General features: G+C 37.5%; 1 protein-coding gene across 3 annotated transcripts; it reads left to right on the top strand.

The window, feature by feature from the left end:
* The first annotated feature begins 137 nt into the window (after positions 1 to 137).
* Positions 138 to 23,023, top strand: LOC127634438 (RB1-inducible coiled-coil protein 1-like). 3 transcript variants are annotated; one of them, XM_052114006.1, is made up of 23 exons: positions 138 to 456; positions 1,750 to 1,877; positions 2,544 to 2,670; positions 3,027 to 3,197; positions 4,485 to 4,687; positions 5,350 to 5,785; positions 6,858 to 7,028; positions 7,117 to 7,301; positions 7,570 to 7,756; positions 9,842 to 9,923; positions 10,029 to 10,093; positions 10,197 to 10,300; positions 10,546 to 10,672; positions 11,290 to 13,211; positions 14,589 to 14,766; positions 15,173 to 15,281; positions 16,552 to 16,834; positions 18,458 to 18,506; positions 18,611 to 18,673; positions 19,676 to 19,734; positions 19,816 to 19,943; positions 21,312 to 21,382; positions 22,014 to 23,023. In XM_052114006.1, the coding sequence occupies exons 2-23, from the start codon at positions 1,807 to 1,809 to the stop codon at positions 22,089 to 22,091; spliced, it is 4,869 nt and encodes a 1,622-aa protein (XP_051969966.1). In that variant the 5' UTR covers positions 138 to 456; positions 1,750 to 1,806; the 3' UTR covers positions 22,092 to 23,023. The 3 variants fall into 3 exon arrangements, with proteins under 3 accessions (XP_051969966.1, XP_051969965.1, XP_051969967.1); XM_052114005.1 differs by having other exon boundaries at positions 1,746 to 1,877; XM_052114007.1 differs by having other exon boundaries at positions 1,746 to 1,877; positions 18,611 to 18,658; positions 22,014 to 23,020.
* Positions 23,024 to 24,763: the final 1,740 nt, after the last annotated feature.

Below are 24,763 nucleotides of genomic sequence, written 5' to 3'. Positions count from 1 at the left end.
ATTACAAGTAGTCAGTCGCACTGATCTCAGAACACCCCTTCCGTTTCTCCACCAGCGGTTCAGAGCCACTCAGGGGCATTTATAGCTGATCCCAGATCAGCACTGTCCTGCAAACCGTTGCCCTTCCCAGAAGTGACGACAGGAACAAAACACAGCAGCAGCATTAGCGAAACACAACACAACCCTGAGAGCAAAAACCTCGATGACAAAACTCATATCCATACACCCAAACAAACATGTTTTTAAAGATGGACTACTTGTAAAACTCTTCAAGCTCATTCCGGGTGGATTTGTAAATTTTATGGGATTAAAAAATAAAGGCCCGTGTTTGGAGTGATGAGCGTTAGCCTGTTAGCACGACAGCTTCAACCTCTTAATGACAGAAACCTTCACGTTTCAGCCCAAAACAACCCCATTTTCGGCTGTAATACAGAGAATGGATTAAAGAGAGCTCAGGTAAGGATGCTCGGTATGAAAATGGCTTCATATACTGTAGGATGTTGCGGTTTAAGATCACATAAATTGGTCAATTTGAGACAGTATTGGTCAATAATGCGGATTTCAGACATAAACGTAATGTATACAAAAGCAGTTATATGTTGTTGAATGAGGAGTTTAGTTGAAGGTTTTGGTGGGTTAGATTTCATGTAATGTGATATTCATTTGGTCTTATGTCTTGGTAATGGTGTGACAGATATCTGGACATGGTTTCACCCTCCCAAAAGAGTGTTCAGTGTCTATTGAACACCAATACAAAGACTTACAGGCTTCAGGATTTTCCTGACAACACTTTAGTAAACGCATATGTTCAGGAAACAGGCTGTTCTAGATCGTATTATCACCTGCAGGATAAGGTTTCCACTTATCTCCCAAGAGGAAAGCCATCAGTCAATTTAAACACATAATAAGTTATGATCATCATAACTTGTAGATCACATTATTTTGGATGATCACAAGTTTGTTTACTCTGTTCAGCATGTTCATGACTCATTAAATAGCATTAGTTACCAATGTAGTCCACACATTACCCAGGCAAACACAAACCACGTGTTATTCCTAGTACACATGCCTAATTCTATGTATCTGTAGTAACTGTAACAGTTGTTACAATGTGCCCTGTTAAAGTTTTAGATTTGTTCATGGGGCATTAGGGAACAAGGGGTCTTTTAGCTTTATTGATGGTGTTTACCCACAGACAACAACATGACTCAGCCTGAATTTTTTTTAGAGTGGGTCCACATGATCATGCAGATCTATGTGACATTTTGCAGTTTTAACCACATTATAGAAGCACAAACAACCCAAGAGCTTTTCATAATCTTTACGTAACAATCTGACAAGGTTTCTTTTATGCCAAGGTCTAGAGTGAGGTCCCTGATCACTGTGATTAGCCAGTTAGCCACATGGCACTGGCTTTTCCAGCTTGTTATCTAATGAAACAGTTATGTAGGACTAGATGTGTCTTGTAGGTTGCGTGTGCTTGTACAGAGCCCTTTATAGGACATTTTGGTGCTGGGTGTAACCAGTTAACATTTTAATCTTTAGTGTTCATGGAAAGATTTTGTCTTCAAATGTCTATATATAAAATTACATCACGCATGTATACATCCATTGAGAATAATATATTATTTCCATTTAGTCTTTTGACACTAATGACACGTTCTTAACTTGAATAGCCTGCATTAGTCTCTGTTTCTTAACTTTTGTGTTATTTTCTTTGTGTGTTTGTGTTTTTTTTTGCCTAGACAGCCATAATTGACTAGATGAACAAATCAAGCGGGAGGGAGATTCAGCGGAGAATTCAACATGAAGTTGTATGTGTTTCAAGTCAACAATGGAAGCACATTGACGTTTGACACTGAACTTGCTGTCCAAACGTAAGGTCTTGAGTTTCCCTTGAGAGTTCAACATATTTTGGATGCTTTGAATGTCTTTTAAGTAAAGAAAAAAACAACATGAAAATTGTTATGGTCTTATTTGTTTCCACAATGTTTTATGTAAAGAATGTGGATGCATAGAGTGTGAATAAGTTTGATGACAATATTTATATCGTATTGAATTATTACATTGTTTTGACATCATTTGAAAGAGTTTTGCATTGCCCAAACATTTGTTTGTGTTTCTATTATGACAAATTTTATGAAAGGGGGGGAAAAAATTACTGTGTTGTAATCCAATGTGTATGCTTGTATTATACTGTTTTATGATGTATGTTTTTACTCCAGTATGTTTTATTTATTTTAATTGTAATAACTGCCCAGGAACTACAGTTGAAAATTAACTAAACTGGAACATTTACAGAAATGTTTATTGATGTGTGCTGTCCCTGTAAATCTAAATTGAATAAAGTAATAATTAGGGTGCTGGAATAATTAAGTTGCATATGTATTTGTCATATGTAAAGTGTAAATCTCGGTTATTAATATATAAGTTTAATTCAATTTCAGTGAGATGAAATATTGAATTTATTGTCTCAATTGTTGCCTGATTTGTTTTACTGTACAGCACAAAATCAGATGTTTTCTGCTTTGTGATCTTTATAGTGTTTTGGACCTTAAACATGCCATTCAGTCCAAATATAAGATTGCAATCCAGCACCAGGTGCTGGTGGTCAATGGAGGGGAATGTATGGTGGCAGAGAGGCGTGTGTGCAGCTACAGTGCTGGAACGGTGAGTAACTGGCATAATTACTCCAAAACAACACACCCAAAGTATAACACCTTAAGCTTTTCAATGCATGCAAATAATTAGTTTAATCAAAAGCTGAATTCATTGCTATAGACTTTGCTTTACGATTTGTTGCAACTTGGGTCATTATTCAGATTGCAGTGTAAACAGCTTTGATTGTGACTCCAATCGAATTTTAGAGCTGAAACGATTTACTTAAAATATTTGAATATTACATGTCACTTTGAATGTGTTTTTTTTAATCCCCTTGAAATATTGAGGATCTTGAAGTGGTAAATTAAATTGGTTGAAGCCTAAATTTTTATGTAAAATGTGTTTTTTGTCTCTTGCTGCCTCAGGACACCAACCCGATCTTCTTGTTCAACAAAGAGATGATCCTGTGTGATCGAGCTCCAACCATCCCCAAAACCACTTTCTCCATAGAAAATGAAATGGAGCTGAAGGTGGAGGAGTCGCTCATGATGCCTGCTGTCTTTCACACTGTCGCCTCTCGTGCTCAGCTGGCTGAGGTACTGTTTTGTTTCTGTTCTGACCTAATGATCAACTTCTGTCCTACTGGAATTACCCAGTATTACCTGTCTATACTTATCCATTTTCTGTTTTATCAGTAAAGTTCTTTACGGAAACGGCTTGTAGATGAGAGAGGTCAACAGAGAATAACCAGACTGGTTTGAGCTAACAGAAAGGCTACAGTAACTCGAATAACCACTCTGTACAATTGTATTGAGCAGAATAGCATCTCAGAATCCACAACATGTCAATCCTTGAGGTGGATTGGCTACAAAAGCAGAAGACCACGTCAGGCACTTTATTAGGAACCATAGTTTTCCTAATAAAGTGCTCCGTGAGTGTAAATGCTGATGCACTTATTAAAGTTGACTAAATTAACTTTGCAGATATACGTCTTTCTCTTCTGTGAAAATGGACCAAAATATTGATGACTTATATTGCACTAGACAGATTTTAAACCAATCAAATGCTCTCTTGAATGAGAATGTCCCCCCTGCCAACGTTTATTGCTGTGAGAACAAACCCTTCGATATGTCCTGCCCAAACTTCGAAATGTTCTGATTACATATTAGCAAACTATAGTTTGGCAAGTCGTTTAGGACGTCTACTTTGTGCATGACATGAGTAATGTTTCCAAAAATTATTTACAGACAGATTGTTTCACATTTAATTGACTATATCACAATTCCAGTGGGTCGGAAGTTTACATACACTAAGTTAACTGTGCCTTTAAGCAGCTTGGAAAATTCCAGAAAATGTTGTCGAGCCTTTAGGCAATTAGCTTCTGATAGGAGTGGAGTCAATTGGAGGTATACCTGTGGATTTATTTTAAGGCCTACCTTCAATCGCAAAAGTGCAACTCAATCCCAGAACAACAGCAAAGGACCTTGTGAAGATGCTGGAGTAAACAGGTAGACAAGTATCTATATCCACAGTAAAACGAGTCCTATATCAACATAACCTGAAAGGCTGCTCAGCAAGAAAGAAGTCACTGCTCCAAAACCCAACTACAGTTTTCAAGTGCACATGGGGTCAAAGATCTTACTTTTTGGAGAAATGTCCTCTGATGAAACAGAAATTGAACTGTTTGGCCATAATTACCATTGTTATGTTTGGAGGAAATAGGGTGAGGCTTGCAACCCGAAGAACACAGAAAAAAAAAACCTGCCAGGACCATAAGTACAAATTAAAATCTAATAAATTAACAAAGGCCTTTTTGTAAATGACAAAGGTCTGGATGGAAGTGTTTTATATGAGGTCTGATGTTGTGCCTTTTCTTTTTTTAGGAAATGTTTGAGGTTGCCATGAAGCTGTGCTCATTCTGTGAGCGTCTGGTTCATGATGAACACCTTCAGCACCAGGGATGGGCGGCCATCATGGCTAACCTGGACGATTGCACCCTCTGCTATCAAAAACTCCTCTTGAAATTCGACACTGCTTACACAAATTACCAACATGATATTGAAGACATCAAATTTAAACTTACTAAGTATGTAGATCTTTACTGGACAGTGACATCTTTGAAGACCCAATGAATTTAAAATAAGAGCTTGTGCTTTATGTATATTAGCTTTGTTTAAGGCCATCTATATGCTTGTGTAGCCATAAACTTTGACAAAATACACTTTTACAGGGATGCAAATAACTCCCCTTTCAGATAAAGTCACCTTTTATGAAGCTAATTTGTCCAAATTGTTTGTTTCAAAATGTCCTTTTTAAAATCACTTGAAAGTGTTACTTTAAGCCTGAACACTTAAAAAGAAAAACTTTAAATACAACAAACAAATCAACAGAAACTATACATCTGGAACACCTGCTTTGACTTTCTCTCCCTTTTTATTGCTTATGAGTTTGCATTGCTGCTTTTAGCAGATATATGCTTTTAAATATATCTGCTTAAATTTGTCTTTAAAATGTCTTTCTCCTCCAGGAAAATAGACCAAAAATGTTCATGACTTTATCTCCTGCTCAGGGGCATATACAATTTTTTCGTCCAATAAAATGCCTCTTCATCAAATAAAATTAACCATCATACTACTTCATTGGATCTTCAAGTTCATTGTATAGATTGTTTAGAGCTTGTATCCGATATTCTGTAATGTGAGGTATGTAGATCGCTGATTCTAACTCATTCAACAATTTATCTTGCAGACTTGGTACAGCTGTCTCAGTCATGGCGAAGATCCCGCTGCTGGAATGTTTGACTCGGCATAGCTACAAAGAAAGCTTGGAGAAATCAAGCTCCCCACACCCAAGAACCACTGATGAAGAGGACGATAATGAGGAAGATATAGGCGAAACATCCTCCCAGTCTGCTGTCCTCTGCACAACCGACAGCCAGAAGAATCGGAATTCGTCTTCGCCAATATCTGCATCAGGAGAAGCGTCGTCACATGCGTCTTCCTCTCCTCAGTACATACTGAAGGGCAGCTCTATTCTAAAAGCAGCTTTACAGGAAGAGGAGTTGTCTCCAGAGAAGGGAGCTGTGCCCTCGTTCAATGTTACGCTGTTGGATTGGATCAATGTGCAGGACAGACCTAATGATGTAGAGTCAGTTGTAAGAAAGTGTTTTGACTCAATCAACAGGGTGAGTAATACATCAATCATATTGGGAGTGATTGGTACAATTGGAAAATGCTTTTTGCATCGTGGTGCAAATAATAGCAGAAACTATTTGCACCCCTAATTAAATACTAACCGTATTACTGCAGTGTGTTTTTTGTGTTTATTTAGAGTCCCACAGATACAACACCCAGCCCCTACCCCTAAACCTAACCTTCCCTTACAAAAATTAATCATGGTTTTACTACAGTAACCATAGTGTATCACCATTGTTTTTTTCTCTCCAATTTGGTATGCCCAATTCCCAATGCATTCTAAGTCCTCATAGTGGTGTACTGGCTCGCCTCAATCTGGGTGGTGGAGGACGAATCTCAGTTGCCTCTGCGTCTGAGACCGTCAGCCCGCACATCTTATCACGTGTCTTGTTGAGCGTGTTACCGCGGAGACATTGCGCATGTGGAGGCTTCACGCCATCCGCCGAGGCATCCACACACAATTCATCACACGCCCCACCAAGAGCGAAACATTTTATAGCGACCACGAGGAGGCTACCCCATGTGACCCTATCCTCCCTAGCAACCAGGACAATTTGGTGGCTGATTTGCATCAAATCTATGGTGTCAAAAACATGGTTACGACAATATTACTATAGTACAACTACCTTAATATGTCGAAAAGACATGCTCTCACTGGCATTACAGTTCACGCAACTGAAGTGAGACACACAATACAGTTTGTTGTAAATTTCTATGTTTCCAATAAGCTATTGGGGTGTAAATAGCCATGCTGTGTTGCAGGTGGTTCGCAAGGTATTTACACCTGGGTGCAAATAGTCACTCTGTATATTATAATGGCTATTAGTGGACTCAGGACTGCTTAATATTATTTGCACAAGAGAGTGATTAAGAAATATTGAGAAACATGAAAAAACAGAGCGTGACGTGTTCTGAAAAAGGGAAGGACTTGTTATTAAGGGGTGTAATGCGAAGTAGAGTTTAGTTTTGAAGTATTAACATTGAATTTTCACAGGACACCCATTACTTTTACATATTTTATTTTCCATAATCACTAAGATTGTTGTTTTTTTACATTTATAGCTTGATCCCCGAATTATCCAACCATTTCTATCTGAATGCCGTGAGATGATTACCAAATTGGATAATCAGAACATGAAGGCTATCAAAGGTCTTGAAGACAGATTGTATGCACTTGACCAAATGATAGCAAGCTGTAAAAAGTTGGTCAATGAACAGAAGGAACTTGCTCAGGTAAGCATCAGTTTGAAATTACAGTCAAGTGTGCAAACTCTTGAATTTTCAGGAGGCTATAGGCTACTACAACTTTATGTTCCTCTAGGGATTTCTTGCCAATCAGAAGAGGGCTGAAAACCTGAAGGACACCTCAGTGCTGCCTGACCTGTGTCTGAGTCATGCCAACCAGCTAATGATCATGCTGACCAATCACAGGAAGCTACTAGACATCAAGCAGAAGTGTACCACTGCCAAACAGGAGCTCGCCAACAACCTTCAAGTTCGTCTCAAGTAAGAGCCACAGAAACAAATTTTTCTCCAAGGACAATGTTGTTAATTAGGGAAAAATTAAAACAATTATTAAGGCTGTAAATTTGGCTTTTTCAATTTAGTGTATCAATACTCAGCTTATTACTAGTTTATAACTGTTAATAACTAATATAATGCATACTATAGTGGAATTAAGTTACTATCAATGATCCAGAAAGATCACACAAATGAACTTCTTGAAAAAAGCAAACAAACGTGTCTAATCGCACTATTGTGTCTTCTCCATCAGATGGTGCTGCTACGTGATGCTTCACGCTGATCAGGATGGAGAGAAGCTGCAAGCTTTGCTGAGGCTGCTAACGGAGCTACTGGAGCGGGTGCGGGTGGTGGAAGCGCTCAGCACTGTGCCACAGATGTATTGTCTCGCCGTAGTGGAGGTGGTCAGACGCAAAATGTTCATAGGACACTACAGACAAGTGAGTATTAGCTGCTTTAGTTCATTGTTAATATGAAACTTTGGAAAGGATCTTAAGTGCACATTTTGCTGCACTCTAAAAATAACAGTCCGAGTCTCAGAGAAAATCATGCAGCATTGTGTCAGACATTTTTCACAAATCAAATTTTTTCTGATATGTTTTTTGATGGGCTCATAATAACGATATTTCACACTATTGTATTTTTTTTTCCTTAAAGGAATTTTCTATGTTCATACTAATTGAGATAAAACAACAAAATTTGTGGCATAATGTTGATTACCACAAAAACATATTTTGACTAGTCTGTCCTTTTCTTTAAAAACAAAAAGGAAAAATCTATTTTACAGTGAGACACTTACAATGTAAGTTAATGGGGACAATGTTTAGAGGGTTTAATCTCTCTCTATTTATTGTCCATGTATGTACTTTTGTTGTTAAGCGACCTTGAGGTTTTGGAAAGGCACAATATAAATAAAACATGTTGTTATTATTATTATTACGTCATCATAGCAACAAAGTTGTAAAATTGACCAAAACGTTACACAGAAAAGCGTAGTCAGCTTTTTATCACGCTAAAACCTGTTAACAGGCATATTGTTTACATCTCGTGGCTGTACTTTAGAAACAGTGAGTGTTTAAATGTTTACGGATTGGCCCCATTCACATCCATTGTATGTGCTTCATTGTAAAGAAAAGTAAAAATGTATTCTTGTGGTAATCAATATTATTTAGCAAATGCTGTCTATTGAGCTTATCTTGTAATGATCCCAGAATATTCCTTTTAAATTGTGGTGCCCTCATGAAATAATATGATCTAGAAACAAATACATTGAATGTGTGAAATTGCAGACCATTAAAGGGCACCTATTATGGCATTTAAAATGTTCCTAATATTGTTTTTAAACACTTTTGTTGTCTTATAATATGCATTTATGTTTACCTGATTTGCTCACCGACATTAGCAGACGCTAATCTGCGGTGATTGGTCAGATGACCCAGTCAGTTGTGATTGGTATACTCTGTGCAGAGATTGTCGGAAACGGAACGCCCATCACCGCTTTGTAGTAAAAAAATCAAAATCAGAGAAGGAATTTGAGTTGATTTATGTTAGCGATCATAGCCCAAAGTTCGGTGGTAAACACCCAATCAGTTATTGTTTGCGTTAGCCCAACGCATAAACATATTGATAAAGCACTGCATTACTACAAGTTATTGCTCTATTCTTTATGACAACTCCAATAACATCGACAAACATTTCACATATTTAAAAAAAATTGACATTGGAGACCTAGAAGCTGGGCTAAGCGTAACTTACACAACACACACAAATACTTATTAAGCATGCTAAAAAACACATAAAAGCAACAATTATTAATAATACTTACAGGTTGTGATTCGGAGGAGGAAGCTGATCCAAATAAACTTGGTACTGAACCTTCCTTCAGTATCAACCGCTCATGAATCCACACTTGAAAGCATTCATGTTTGTAAAGCAATCGTCATTAAAATGAGGCTGAACACAGCACAAGGTTCGGGCTATACTTGTGTGGTATAGTTGTAAATATAAACTCTAGCCACTGATTCTTCACATGCTCGTCCCTGGGCAGTGAAAAAAAGGTCGCTTTTGATATGCACTTCAGAACACAGTGTCTTGTTGTCGACATGATATTTTCAAGTTTTCCTTGGTGTCTTCGCGTGCAATGAGTTGGCGCGGCCAATTTGATAATTTTTCGTCTTGACGTCACAACGAAAAGGAAAATGACTCATTGGAAAAACGATTAATTAAATTGACTCAGAGTCGACTCCTACTTTTGAGAGACAATACCTTTTTTTACGGTGAACTTTCATATATAAAACTTTGCAGGATGTTTTTGTTCACTTAAATCTATGTTACACACTACATGAAAGGTAATTTTCAAAATTCCATAATAGATGCCCTTTAACTTGGACTGTTTACTATCAGACTACTATCTTGTACACAACTTTAAATTTTACTCTCACAATCTTTATTCATGTATAATTGTTCTTGTTTATATAAAAGCAACAGTACTAGCTTTGACATTTCTGTTAATTGTTTTAATTCAGTGGGCCAATGCTCTTGTCAAAGATGGGAAAAACCTCTATGAGGCTGAAAAAGTGAAAAGGGAAAGCTTTGGGAAGCTCTTCAGTAAGTCCATTATATAATAGTACTTAAATACATCCTGAGCCCACATAGATTCCCTGATGGTTTGAGGAGTTTGTTTTGAAAGCACTACTTGTGTTTATTTTTTAGGGAAATCGTTCCTCAGAAATCGGTTGTTTCGAGGACTGGATTCATGGCCATCTTCTTCATTTTGTGTGAGTATTTGTCTTTTTAATCTTTCAAATTGCAAACTCACCTTAACAGTCCTTATCAAGATATTTTAGCATTATTTAATTTCTCATTTGTTTTTGTATTTAGACCCGAAAGCCTCGAAAGTTTGACTTTGAGCTTCCAGATATTTCCTTGAATAATCTACAGTATCTCAAGACCTGTTGTCCTTCCGAGGTTCAACCTTACCTCAGGTGAAGTGCATCAGCTCCAGTCACAATACCATGTTTCTACCATCAAACCTCAGAACCAAATGTTTTTTTGTTTATTTCATGTTCCTGAAACTGTATTTTTATGTCTATTCTTGGAGCAAACTCTTACAATATAGTGTGTATATTTAGCTATATATTATAGCTGGAACATTTCATGATCACTGCTTATTACTGAGGGTGTTTACAAATAAAGGACATTGATTAATTATGTCTGTGTTCATCATCAGAGTCCCGACACTGTGTGACTTTGAGCCTCTCAACCATCATGTTAAGGTTCTCCATCAACTGGTTCAGGCTGCTCAGAGTATGGATGAGATGTCACAAACTATAACAGACCTATTAAATGAACAAAAGGTGTTTTGCATTCACATTCATTCATATTTTGTTGATTGTTGCTGTTCAATGCTTTGGATGAAACACAACATGTTAGAAATATCAAAATCATTGCGAGTGGTGGTAGCCCAATGAGTAAAGCTCTGGACTACATCCCGCAGACATGGTTATTTTGGGTCTGCTACAGATTTCGATATAAAAGTGGGAAGAATAACACATTTACAGTATTGTTTTTCATGAATGTTTTGCACTAAACAGTTTCTTCAGCTGTTTTCTTGTCATAAATTTAGATTACTGACACAATCATAGCTATATTTCCACTTGCAGTCCTTGTTTCTGCATTGGACTGCCTTGGACTGTCTTTCTGCTCCATGAAGGCACACGGAGACAGTCCACTTCATGAAGGCACACAGAGACAGTTCTACAGCAGGCAACAACCTGATACACACTCCGTTAATCCATGCAAATTTGACAATAAGTGCTAATTCACAAGCCTATCCAAAGATTTAGTTTAGGACTTACACAGCGTGAAATACTGAGAATGTGCCTTGCATTCTGTCAGTCAACAACTGTGCTGGTCTAATTTGACTTGGATAGCAATGTGAGTAGCCATCTAATTTGTTATATTGGCCTTGTAGGTTTCCTGTAGCCAGAGTGCTCAGAGATCTGTCGTATTAACGCCCAGATCTGAAAGCACATCAGAAATCGCCTCTACCTCCACCAAAATGTTGTCCACTCTTAGTCTAAAAGCACCGGACTGCCAACCCCTGAAAATTCCAGGTCCCCTGGAGGACCTGTCACCGGACAGCATAGATGCCCAGACCTTTGACTTTGAAACCATTGGGCACCCCAACATGGATCCTGTGTTACAGCAGGGCTCTTTGGACTTGGACTCATTGGCTGAAAGTCCAGAGTCTGACTTCATGTCAGCAGTTAATGAGTTTGTTATTGAGGAAAATTTGATGTCACCTAATCCAATCAGTGATCCCACAAGCCCAGAGATGATGGTGGAGTCTCTTTACTCTTCTGTCATAAACGCAATCGACAGCAAGCGGATCCAGGACACTACTACACTCGAGAAGGAAAATTCAAAGATTGCGGCACTCAAGCTGTCAGCAGACAGGTACCGTTCCACTGCCGAAGAGTCTCAGAAGAACTTGAGAAAAGTCAAAGAAGACCTTTACCACTTTCGAGGTCTTGTTTTAAAGGAGCAAAAAGAATTTGGATTTACCCTGAAAACAATGACCATTGAGGTCCGAAATGTTCTCAACAGTATCCGATACTGTCACGAGGAGAAACTAAGAGAAACTCAGCAAACCAATCTCCAGACTTTGAAGGATGGTCACGAAAAACAGATACAAATGCTCATGGAAGAGCTGGAGTGCAATCGAAAAATTGTCAGAGATGTTCAGAGGGCCATGCTGGACCTTGAGGGACTTGTAGAGTGCAAGGAGAAGGAAATATCCCAGCTGGAGTGTGAGAGGGAACGTACAATTCAAGATCAGAATCTTCACAAACAGACCATGCAGGACCTTGAGGAGAAGATCATGAAGCAAAGTGAGGAGCTGAAAACTGCTTTGCTGTCTAAGGATGAACTCGCAGGGCAACTGGAGAACCTTCACTTTGAGATTGATCGTAGCCAACAGAAAATCAAACATGAGATGGAGAATTCGGAGAAAACACACCTTCAAGAACTGGAGGCACGGTTGAGACAACAACACGAAACAGAGCTGGCATCTATCAGACTGGAAAAACAAAGTGCTCTTGATGACCTTGCCCAAGAGAACCTGGTAAAGCTAAAAGAATTGATTGATTCCCATTCGGCCGAGCTCAAGGAACGCGAAGGCCGCTTGAAAGACTTGGAGGCCCGTGTCACAGAACTTGCGGATACTCGCTGCAAACTAGAAGTTGAGTTGGCTCTTAAGGACGCAGAGACAGAGGACATGAGATTGCAGTATGAGGAGGCCAAAAGCTCCCAAGAGGAAGTGTTGAAGGCGGAGCTGACTACCCAAACAGCCGCTCTACAGACACAGATAGACACATTGAGCCAGCAACTCCAGGAGAAAAATGAAGAGTACGAGGTGGGGCTGACTGAGCTAAGAGCACTCTTGAGGTTGGAGAAGGACCACTGCATTTCCGAGCTCGTAGATCGGCACGAAGAGGAGAGCACCTTGCTTCGCCATGAGTTTTCAACGCTCAAACAAATGTCGCAAGATGCGGAGAAAAACTGTGAGCAACGAGTCCAGAAGATACAGCACGATTACAAGGACCAGCTTGTTGCCTTACAGATGGTTAGGGAGGATGAGCAGAGAGCTTACCAAGAGAAAGAACGAGATCTAAGAACTGTTATTGGTGACCTGCAGGCGGAAAATGCTCTTTTGTCGGAAAGACTAGATCAGGAAAGGACTGAAGCACTACAGAGGGTGGAGGAGGAGAAGGAGGCGGCACTACAAGAGGCCTTAAGAGACTTTAAACTCCAAAAAGAGGAGCTTGGGACAAGACTGTTTGGAAAAATTGAACTACTTGAAAATCAGCTCAAAGACAGACAATCCACTGACACGTAAGTGAAATCCAAAGCTTCCCTCTTTTTCCAAAAAGGTACAAGTTGCTAAGTTAGTAGTGTGTCTTAACAACAACAACATTTTATCACTCCCATTGGAAGAGCCCGTTTCAGTACCTTCTATTTTTCAGATTTTTGTCGTGCTTCACAGATACCACAGCTTGTTACAATAGATTTTTGTATCATATACAATGATTTCACTATTCTAACCCGTGCAAAGTCAATTTCTTTGACTATGGATTGCCGATTAAAATATTGTAGGGTTTTATTTTCAATGGATATCACAGCTGATTGGTCCTATGGTAGGTGAACATTCATAGGTGATGTACAGCTTAAATGATTCCAGTGGAGACTAAAAGGTCATTCACACTTTTGACTGTATTGCACTAAATTATTTTATTAGTGTCTCATAAAGGGGCGCTGTGTTTTTAGATATCATTTAAAGTAAAAAGAACTTCACCTTTCAAAAACACATCTCGAGACACAAGCAATTTGTTTGATCCATTTTTAAGCATACAGTTTAATAGAAAAATAGCCACTAAAATACACAATGCTTAGTTTTAATGCTTGTTAATGCAGTCATTAAAACACAGTGTAACTTGCACATTTGTGCAGGTGTCTTTGGTAAAGAAGTATCTGCCAATGGTGTGAATGAAATGACACTGGAACACTATGCAGTTCTAGTACATTTAAATGAAAGCTTTTACCTTTTACCTAATTTTACTGTTAATTAAAACCAGAAAGCTACAGTAACACGCTTCATGCATTGACTTACTCATTTTTATTTCATTCGCTCGTAAAAATAATTAGCACATCAAAAAGAACCAAAAAAACGGTTTCATTAAAACCTTTCTTAAGTAGAAAACAGCATGAAATTCAATAAACCTGTTACTTCCAGTAAAAATAGGGATTCATTAAAAACAGAAGTTCAAGTTAAATTGCTATTTTTATTTTTTTATTTTTTCTTCTATTCACTTATGTTGCATTTACACATTTAAATGCATATTATTTACACATTTATATTTCTTGAGATCTCTCCCAAATGTGCGACACAAAGTAAAAAAAAAAAAAAAACGGTTAAAGAGCAGGCAATTCTCATTTACACCAAAAAACACTTTAAAGCACTTTTAAAACTTTGATCCTGTTTCACTCAAAGATGCATCAGATTATGGGAGTAAAATGTTTCTTTTCTCGTTTTGTGTTGACTTTAACTCCAGGTTGCTTTAAGGGAACTGTATCTGTAATAAGAAAACTGTATTTGTTTTGAAAAAATGCTTCAGCTTAATGTTATAATTCGTAATTAGCAGTAGTAATTGGTGAAAAGGCAGGTTGAGCTCCTTGCTAAGATACATTTTCACATGTTCTTCTGTGTTTTAGAGTGGCAGCTCCTGTAGAGCAGACAGAGGCTGGTGTGGAGGCCGGCGCTGGTTCGCCGCTGGAGAGTGGCCAATGGTCAGAGGAGAGGGTATCCCTCTTGGCCAAACTTGAGCTCTTGGAACGCACAAAGAATGAGGAGATGCAGAACTTGAAGACCTCGCTCATTGCTGAACAGCAGGTCAGGACTATAGGCTAATTTGACCAGTTTTGTCAACAGCTCCCTTTGAATTGCCAAGACACAGTGACAAGTTAACAAACTGCAATTGAAAAGTGAAATCAGCTAAAAGTGGGCAATTTCAGTAGAGATTTCTTTGGTTTGAGATTATAGTTTTTGTATGTTTTAATCTTAGTTTCCTTCAAATGGAAAATGCAATGTTTTTGTCTTTGTGTCTTTTGAATTTGGTTTTAGAAGTTTTTTGGTTAACAATTTTGCAATTAGTCATGAGGCTGAAAGTTTTATTTGATCAAATCCTTTTAAGTTCAAGTGTTGGAAAAATTTTTTTTTGATCTAATAAAGTCTTTGTTATTAATTAAATACACATTTAACTGAAAGTAACCCATTTTGATGTCCCGCTCAACTTCAGACAAACTTCAACACAGTTCTGACACGAGAGAAACTAAAGAAAGAGCAAATCATCAATGATCTTAGCGAGAAGCTCAACAATGTGATGCAGCAACAAGAGAAAGATAAAGGTATAGAAGTTTTTATCAACATTTCCTTTTTTGTTGTTGTGAAAAAAAGTTTTTATTATCAGTGTCACTCCAGTAATTATTTTACAACCAATCCTTTTAGTAGGTTGTGGTATTTATTAGTTGTCACAAGAATGAAATTTCCAAGGTCTATACCAATACCAGTGATACTCTATACCAGTTCTGATACCAGCAAAAACTAAAGGCACTTTTCCACTGCACGTTACGGTTCGACTCGCCTCAACTCTACTCTCTTTACGTTTCTGAGCTTGCATTTCCACTGCAGTTTAGTCCCACCTCAACGTGAGTTGGATTATGGGATGATCGTCATAGTTGCGCCACCTCTACTGCCGTGACATCATCTTAAACACGACACAAACTGACCAAAACAATAACACGACCACTAGCTGTTAGCTATTAGCTCATTGTGCTGCATAAAGCAGTGGTTGCATGGAGATTTTACACAAGTGTAACAGTTAAATTGGTCTGGTTGTTTTAGAAGCAAGCTTCCAGTAGCTGGTGAACTAAATAAAGTGAAGCTTTCAAGCAGAGTATAGAGTTAACGTAACAAAACGTACCATCCTCCAACGTGGATCAACGCCAGTCCAGGGTACTCTCCCTCCCATTGCTTGCCAGTTTAGATAGCGTCCATTTTGTCAAAACACTTCCACTTTTCCTTGATGGTTCTGTTGTCACTTAAGTTTGTAACTTTTCCCTACACTGTTGGTAAGTGAGGAAAACAAATATTAAACATACCAATAGACTTTAAAAAAAGAGAAAATAGATTTAAAAAAAAACATTTTCAGGGAAGATTTTGCATAAAGATACATTATGTATTCTTAAGGAAATCCAGAAAGGGCTTCCACACTTTGAAATCGCCCATGTATGTTGTGCTCACAAGAACATTTCTCTTCCATTTGTATAACATGAAGCATTTTGTTTAGCCAAATTTTGAAGCAAGGAGTATCCGAAGATTTCCAGTTTAAGAGTATTCGCTTCGTATTTTGCAAGGATCATTCCCAACATTAAAGATTGTTGTTGAGTGCCTGGGAGAGTTTTCAACATATAGGAACATCCTAAAATCGCCAGGCTATGATCAGGCTAAAAAAATCCAATATGCTACTCCAAAAATGATGTAGTTTAGGACAAAACCAAAACAAATATGACAGAGAACCCTTTACATCTGTCACACATTGGAGAAACAGAAGTACTGGTACTTTTGACATCCCTGCTAGAGGCATTAAAATACATTTTTTGTTCTGTTACACTCAAGGCCTGATCGAGACGCTCTCTGAGGATCGCGCTAGAATACTTCAGGAGAAGAAACAGCTGGAGGAGGAGCTCAACCGTCTGCGAAACACCGTCCTCGTCTCTTCATCTTTCTTTCCACCCAATCCCGTCCCTGTCGCTCCAGAAACCCTTGGCGCTTGTGGCCCCGCCAATGCAGAAGCCCTCTCGCCATCCATCCCTGACCAGGAGAGGCTGGCGTCCCTGGCTGCGTTCAGGGATGAGGAGAGGGTGGAGTCAGCCGTGGAGGCCAGCATGATGACATTCCAGTAAGCGTCCATGATGAAGTACAAAGATAAACGTCACTGTAGTGCATGAAATGTGACATGATGCATCATTATGGTTTTGTGTTATGAACGTTTTGGCATTTCTGATTCAGAGGATGTGCACACTAGAGTTTTTTACAGCTTAATTTGCTAATTCTGAGGTCGACTTGCAAACCCCACATTTAACTAACAAATTATGAAACTTTATTAACACATTTTCTTTGTAAAAGCAGCATGCTAACTAAATGTCAGTTTATTGTGGCTATAAGAAAGTGTATTAAAGTACTTTTGAAATGATCCAGTTTTTATACTAACAATAAAACAAGCTGTCTTTTGTTGGATTAGTTTTAGTTTTTCATTTAGATTAGATTCATTTCTTAATTGTCATTTTTGCACGAACAACGATTTTCTTGTGTGACAATCCTAAAAGCAGCTCTTAGTAAAAGACACATTTATAAAATACAATAGATAAAAACAGAAAACATTATGTATAAGAATGTTATAAAATATTATATATAAAAACTATATGAAACTTAATATAAGATTTACTACATAAGAGCTAACCATACATTTGATTTCACAGCACAGTTGAACCATTTTGGGCGGTTCGGTGGTTAGCACTGTCGACTCGCAGCAAGAAGGTCCTGGATTCGAGTCCCAACTAGGGCCTTTCTGTGTGGAGTTTATATGTTTGCGTGGGTTTCCTCCAGGTGCTCCGTTTTCCCCCACAAGTCCAAAAACATGCAGGTTAAGTGAATTGAAGACTCTAAATTGCCGTGTGAGTTTGAGTCCCCCAGTCACCTGGGGTTGTGTCAGGAATGGCATCTGATGTAAAATGCGGACTATCACGAATCGGACCCTGCACCAAAAAGTGCTAACGCTAGGAAACAGAGAGTGCCTTGTTTCATAAGTTTTATACCTCATAGTTTATTGATCTTTTTATAACTTTTAAAGACTTATATGGACCAGTTCTACTCATGAGTGCAATTATAAACAACCAGGAGTAGTGGTTGCCCCAAATGGGTTTTACAATGGCCAATAGTGATATCTAGCTGATATAATATTGTGTGTGGTTATTGACTATAGCTGCTTATTTTAAAATGGTCAAATGTCACAATTAACTAGCTAGGCCGAGATATCATTCTATCACTAAAGGAGAACCAAATGATTGTGAGTAATTTTAGATGTTTCCAGAGCTTTGGAGGAACAGGCCCACAATGATTAACACCCCTTGGAAGATAATCGTGACCAAACTGAGAACCTGTGCGAGAATATATGATTGAAATTACTCAGACAGATAGACAGCCGCAAGACAATGAAGAGCTTTGTATGATTAAAAGAGTTGTTTTGTAACCAATGCGGATAAGACAGGACAGCAATGTAGATGTGAGCCGAGCACTCGCTGTAGGTGAGAACTCTTACAGCAGAGATGTCTTTAATTAGCAAGAAATGTTTAATGCTTTTTAAAGCAAAAGTAACAATGTAGCAGTCCTCAAAAGTGGCCAATACTGTAAATGGAGCGCTCAGTAATATTTTTGACTGTGGGAAAATGGCAATGTGCTTTTTTGCTAAGTTAGTGAATGATTTGCTCAATTTGTGACATTTATTTTGCATATTTTGTTGCAGTGACACTATGCTATCTGAAGAGAAACAGCGCATACTGATTTTGGAAAGGGTAAATCACTTTCATGGACTAACTTTGATGTTTTTGTATATCATGTGTTTTTATTAAATTTTTTGGGACGTTATTATCTGTAATAATTTGTTATTGTGTTTCAGACCTTACATATGAAGGAAGAAGAGAACAAAAGACTTAGTCAAAGACTGGTACATATAAATCCGGTATATTGTTTGTGTGTTTATGTGCTTGTTTACACATTTCGGTGCTTGTTTTGGCTTTTTTAAATATTGCATCAAAATATGTTAATTGTTTGTGAACATCATTAAACAGCATTGATTGCTAATGTTAGTGCCCCTTTTGCTTGTTCTCAATTTATAAATGACCACTTAAACAAGTGAAGCAGTACCATTAGTGATGGTTAATAGAACAATACACAATTAATGCAGGTCAGCGATAGGCACAGGAAGGTAGAATGTTGTGTTGAAAATGCATTAAAAAGACTTAATAAGTGTCTTAATACTCAAATAAATATCTTTGTATGTAATTTATAAGCAATATACGAGTAGTGTTCATGTAGTTATTTTGGTATTACCGTATAGTTAGCAGTTTTAGGTAATCACGACCACATTGTTATTGCAGTACGGCAATTACAAATCACTCATTATCAGTACTTAATTGAAACATGAGACTCTTTTATATAATTTAATTACATTTCCCCTGGGACGATTTCCGCAAATAGGTTTAATCTCTTTATGAAAATTACAATCCGCGTCTTAATGGGGTGAGACTTAGAGGACGCATCTTGTGAGATGTGTAACTCGCACTGTTTTGTGTGTCTCTACAACTTGGTGGAGATTCATGAGCTGAAATTCTGTATTCTGGACAAACTGCTCTGAAATCAGTTTTTTCAGCTAATTTCGAAATTGCCTGAAATTAAATGGAAAGGACTTTAAATAAAATCCCAAATACCTCATATAGTATCTCAATGCAGACAATGAACTGGGCTGTTCTAAAACTTCCTGCCACTAGATGGCAGACATATCACATTTGTATTAAGTACAAACCTCTCTCCTGTAAGCACAGAAGCAAATATTTGATTGGATTTTTTCTGCAATATATTGAATTCAGTTTTGTCTTAAGATGGTTGGAGAGTGTTTGCATGCACCATAACTCATTTCCAACTGTAAAAATAAATATAACCGTATAACTTTTTTTTTAAACAGATGTCACAGAGTATGTCGTCTGTGTCATCACGGCACACTGAGAAAATCGCCATCCGAGAGTAAGCATCCTTACATATTAACCTTAATGATCTAATCTGCTATCTTTCCCAATTGTATTGTTTCAAAGCCCTGTTCTGTAGTTTTCAGGTGGGCGACTTGGTTCTAATCATTCTGGATGAGAGGCACGATAATTACGTTCTCTTCACTGTTGGTCCCATCCTTTATTTCCTGCATTCAGAGTCCCTAATCGCACTGGACCTCAAACCAGGTCAGTTGTGCACACACAGGTTTATTTTTATACACATATTTTTTGCTTCAAAATAATAGTTTTGTCTGTAGTTAATCCAAAGGACAGATTACATGTTTTAATGATTTAATTATAATAACAGCAAAGGGGTATTATTATCATTACAGGCTGTAATAGGGCTGGGCGATATGTCTTAAAATGATATCTCGATATTCTTCAGCCTATTGACAATGTTCGATATATATCTTGATAATTATGTATTTGCTCTAAAATGGTGTTTTGTTTTTTAATCAGAGGAACCATCATTTAAGCCAAACAGCCATTGTAGCCAAGTAGATTCAATACTTTATAGACATTAAATCAAAATCGTATAAATAGTTTTTCATTAAATAAACACAAGGGAGATTGAAATTCAATCATTTTCATTAATATGCCCTTTATATTTATATTTCATACACAATGATACATAGCAGCTTAATAAAAAGTATTATTTACCTTCAAATGTTTTTACTGGTCAAAGCTACTTCACTGACGTATTTTTTAAACTCCAGTTGACCATTGCATAAAACTAAATTATTACTGTGTTGATTATTATAATATAATGCTGAATTATCATTATTATTCTGATTATTAGATTTAGGTTATACAAAAGTATTATATTTCTGTCCTGTTTACTTCGTCTTCATCTGGGGGCTTTTAATTTGACACTGAAAGTGCTGTCGTTTTTACTTCAACTTCACTTTTTTCAGCCTTTTTTTTTTTCAGCTTTTTATTTTGCCACAGAAATGTCAATGTGTTTTTAACAGTTTACAATGTTCTGCATTTCCAGAGGTGCTGTAATCTCCTCTTCTGTTGTTATGTGCTGCATTTGTAGATTTGTGTAATAGCTTGTAACTGTTACTAATATTTGGAATTGCACGAATGCCCTTGAACTGATCTGAGAGCGCCGCCATAGCACATAGATCAGCGCATCATCGGTTTGTTCTGAATCACACACAGACCATTTTTATCTGTCTTTAAATCACAGTCTTCTCTGGATTAACAATCACATATGACCAACTTGTTATTTTGTTTAATTGTGCAGCTCTTGAAGGATCATGAAATGAGTCTACTGATGCGCTCTTTATGAAACTTAATGGCCAAATGAAAGCACATTAAAATATAATACAGTATATCACGATATTGGTCAATTTGACATCGTCAGCAACATTATCTTGATTATATCGTTAATATACAATATATCGTCCAGCCCTAAGCTGGAATGATTTTTTAGATTACATAGATGATTACATAAATAGAGGAAGTGTTTGACTTCTGATAAAGTGTTTAGAAGAAGATTTTGTACAGTTAAAACAGGTATATTTTGTCACAACAATTTCAATTCTTTAGCTACAGGAGCCACACGGCGGCCTTGGGTCCTAGGAAAAGTCATGGAGAAGGAATATTGCCAAGCCAAAAAGGTAAACGGTATTATTGAATTATTTTATTATATTAATACAGTTATACATGCTGTTTGTACAGTGTTTTTTTTTTTTTTTTACATATTTTGTGTTATTTTAATTTATTTCACTTTTAAATGATAATTGATGATAATCTGCATTGAAACTTTTAAGTTTACTACATTTAAGTTTAATTTGGACTTGAATGGTGAATCATTCATGGACTTTGTGAACTCTCATCATATAAAATCCTAGACAGGTGCCTGAAATGTTCTGTAATATCAAGTGTGCCATGTGAGGTACCCGTGTCAAAGCAATTGGGGTTAGGGTTACCCTAACCTAACCCTAAACCTAAACCTAACCCTAATTAAAAATTGAAGATACTCCTCATCAATCCTGTTAGCTAAGTTCTTTCTTTGCAGACTTTATGCACATGAAGAAGAGTGCACAAATAACAACTTGACTATTTTCTATTTGATGTTGATTAAACATTGTGGATTAAATAGTTTTCTTCTTAGGGTAGATTTTGGGTAGAAAACAATGCATGTTTATAGGCATTAATCATTACTGCAAACAGTTACATAACAATAACTTATTAATTCACATTTTGTGTGAGCTTTGAACTGTCTCTTTTGTTATTGTTTATCTCCAGGCACAAAACCGCTTCAAAGTTCCTCTCGGCACCAAATTCTACAGAGTAAAAGCCGTGCCATGGAATAAGAAAGTGTAATATTGTAAAATTGTCATATTGTAATGAGCTCACTGTTTTTATTGCTTTTTGTTTTTTAAAGCTATTTTACCTATCATCAATCGTTTTGTCCGTATCATAAGACAAAACCATATCTCCCCTAATAATTTGTTTTGCCTCTGTTGCAACTCATTTTATCTAATTTTTTATATGCAGAGGATTTGTATATGTGGACCAAATGATAATAACTTTATTGGGGCATTGCCCCGTGTATGATGGCTCAAAAGCCGTTACAAGAAGTCTGTAAAATGAACAAAATGTATTTGGATGTTACATATTAGTTCATTATCAATATTATGGTTGACATAAAAAACACTATCACGATCATCTTAATTACTTCAGAAGGATATGAAAATATACATTTATTGTAAATGTTTCCAGAGGAATGGTCATGGCATGCATATAGATATATTTTATTTGATCATTTGCTGGTCTGGATATGCGTTGTAGTTGGAGGTGTCAGTAAAAAACTGTTGATTGTTACTCACAGCACAGTATGATCCACCTGTTTATTATGACATACATTTGGATGGCTCAGCGGATGACGGGCTTTGCAATCCTTCAGATGCACTTTCAAAAAAAAAAAGAAAAGACGATGCTTTAGTTGATTCAAAAGGGAGGTGCTTGTTCTGCGAAGACAAGCGTCAAAGAAAAACCACATATCTTCCCTCTGTTGTAGGATGAGATATAGAACGTAATATTTCATGTTTGTGAATGTGTGTCTTTATTGAATTAAACAACGACATTGTATATTATTCATCAAATCACACCGGTAAAAAAAAAAAATGACTGTATTGTAAAAGGATTTAGAGTTTTCAAAACAATAAAGGTTTGATCCCAAACTCCTCACAGTTGATTGCATTACCCACAGTTCAATGTTAGATGTATTCTGCCGTCCTTTTTTAAAAATGCACTTCGGGAAGTGTTTGCTTGTGTAAATGATATAAAACAATGTACTTTTAAGAGTGGCAACATTTATTTTGCTTATAGTTCTTTCATTTACAGCTGGAAGTGCTGACAAGTATATTGCAAAAAGTGCATCAAAACATAATAAAGCTTAAAACTTGGTACTTAATGTTATGCATGTTGGATACCTATTCCTGGACGTTTGTAAAGATTTGCCCATTTACATTTATGCATTTGGCAGACACTTTTATCCAAAGTGACTTACAGTGCACTTATTACAGGGACAATCCCCCCGGAACAACCTGGAGTTAAGTGCCTTGCTCAAGGACACAATGGTGGTGGCTGTGGGGATCGAACCGACAACCTTCTGCTTACCAGTTTACCAGTTATGTGCTTTAGACCACCACCAGCACCACCACTCCCTATTGACATCAATTCTCCCTGTGCCACAAGTTGAACATAATATAGTTTGTTAACACTTTATTTTAGGGAGCAGAAATTAGACTATTAAAACTGTGGTAAGCAATTTTGTATTTTTTTTTTTTATAGAATGGTATGGAGAAAAATGTGTAGTTGAAGCGGCTCATTCAGGTTTAATGCCATGTTCAGATTCATAACAGTCGTCAGTTGATAGTGCTATTCTGCTACTGTTGTGTTTGCCAACCCTGAGAAGATGCACTGCTGCTCTTCTGCTCGGTGACGTTCTCAACAGTACAACTGTGTCTTTGAATGGCGGGGTTTTGAAAAGATTCAAAGGTTCAGTTTTGCAGAATTTCCAGAATGGCTAAATTCACTTATTGCACCTTTAATGACTGTGATGAGGAGGAAGGTGTTGCCGTGCCGTAAAGATGGACGCCCGGCACTGAATCAGCCGGAAGAGGGATTAAGAGAATCCGAGGATGCCAATTCAAGAGATGGAGAGAGACGCATACAGCAGTGTTTGCTTTATTTTTTTTATTAAAAGTTTACGCTGTCTGTTCAGTCGGTTCCCGCCACCTCCTTACCCATCGTGTTAATCCGTTACATTGGTTACACAACCCTTGCTGGATCGGTTCGCCAGAGGGCGGAGGAGCCCCTGCTGTCTGCCAGGAGGCAAGGTCCAGTGCCATCGCCCAGCGTCGCGGAGGATCGCTGCGCAGCTGTCAGAGGACCAGTTGACAATGTGTCCGAGGACCGCCGAGGATGTTTTTCTCTCTCACTCTTTCCCTCTCCTCATGTCAATTTTCGTGCCAGCGCAAGTGGGCAAACTGTGGGTGTATTGTATGTAAATTAAGTAGCTATTCTTTTGGAGAAATAGGTCAAGACTTTTCAATACCACATCTGTTTTCAGTGCAAAGTCTACATTCAGTTCCTATATTTGCAGTTTGGAAATTCCACCAGCAGGTGGTAAATTCATATACAGACTCTGAAAATATTGTGGGAAATCAAATTATGTCCCTGACAATCACTGTTGTAGCCGCTTTATGAAACAAAAATGTATGAGATTTGTGTTAAACTATCTATAGGTCATGATTTAGTTTTCAGTTAAAAAAAAAAGGTGGATGTTGGAGAGGGTTCAGATGTTTGTATGTGTATAAAGGAGCATGTCTTATTCAACAAGGATGCATTTAATGCACAAAATAATGTCAGTCCATAATTCTATTCTTCTAATGCATTGCATACTGTCCATTTACACTACCAGCTTCTTATGAATGTGCTGTCTTTGTTTATATCGCTGGTGCTTGCGGGAATGTACTATTTAATTGGAT

Source organism: Xyrauchen texanus, chromosome 41 (genome assembly GCF_025860055.1).
Source record: "Xyrauchen texanus isolate HMW12.3.18 chromosome 41, RBS_HiC_50CHRs, whole genome shotgun sequence".
In the NCBI taxonomy this organism is placed as follows: domain Eukaryota; kingdom Metazoa; phylum Chordata; class Actinopteri; order Cypriniformes; family Catostomidae; genus Xyrauchen; species Xyrauchen texanus.
Note: the sequence above shows the minus strand (reverse complement) of the source record. Positions and strands in the feature narration are given on the sequence as shown.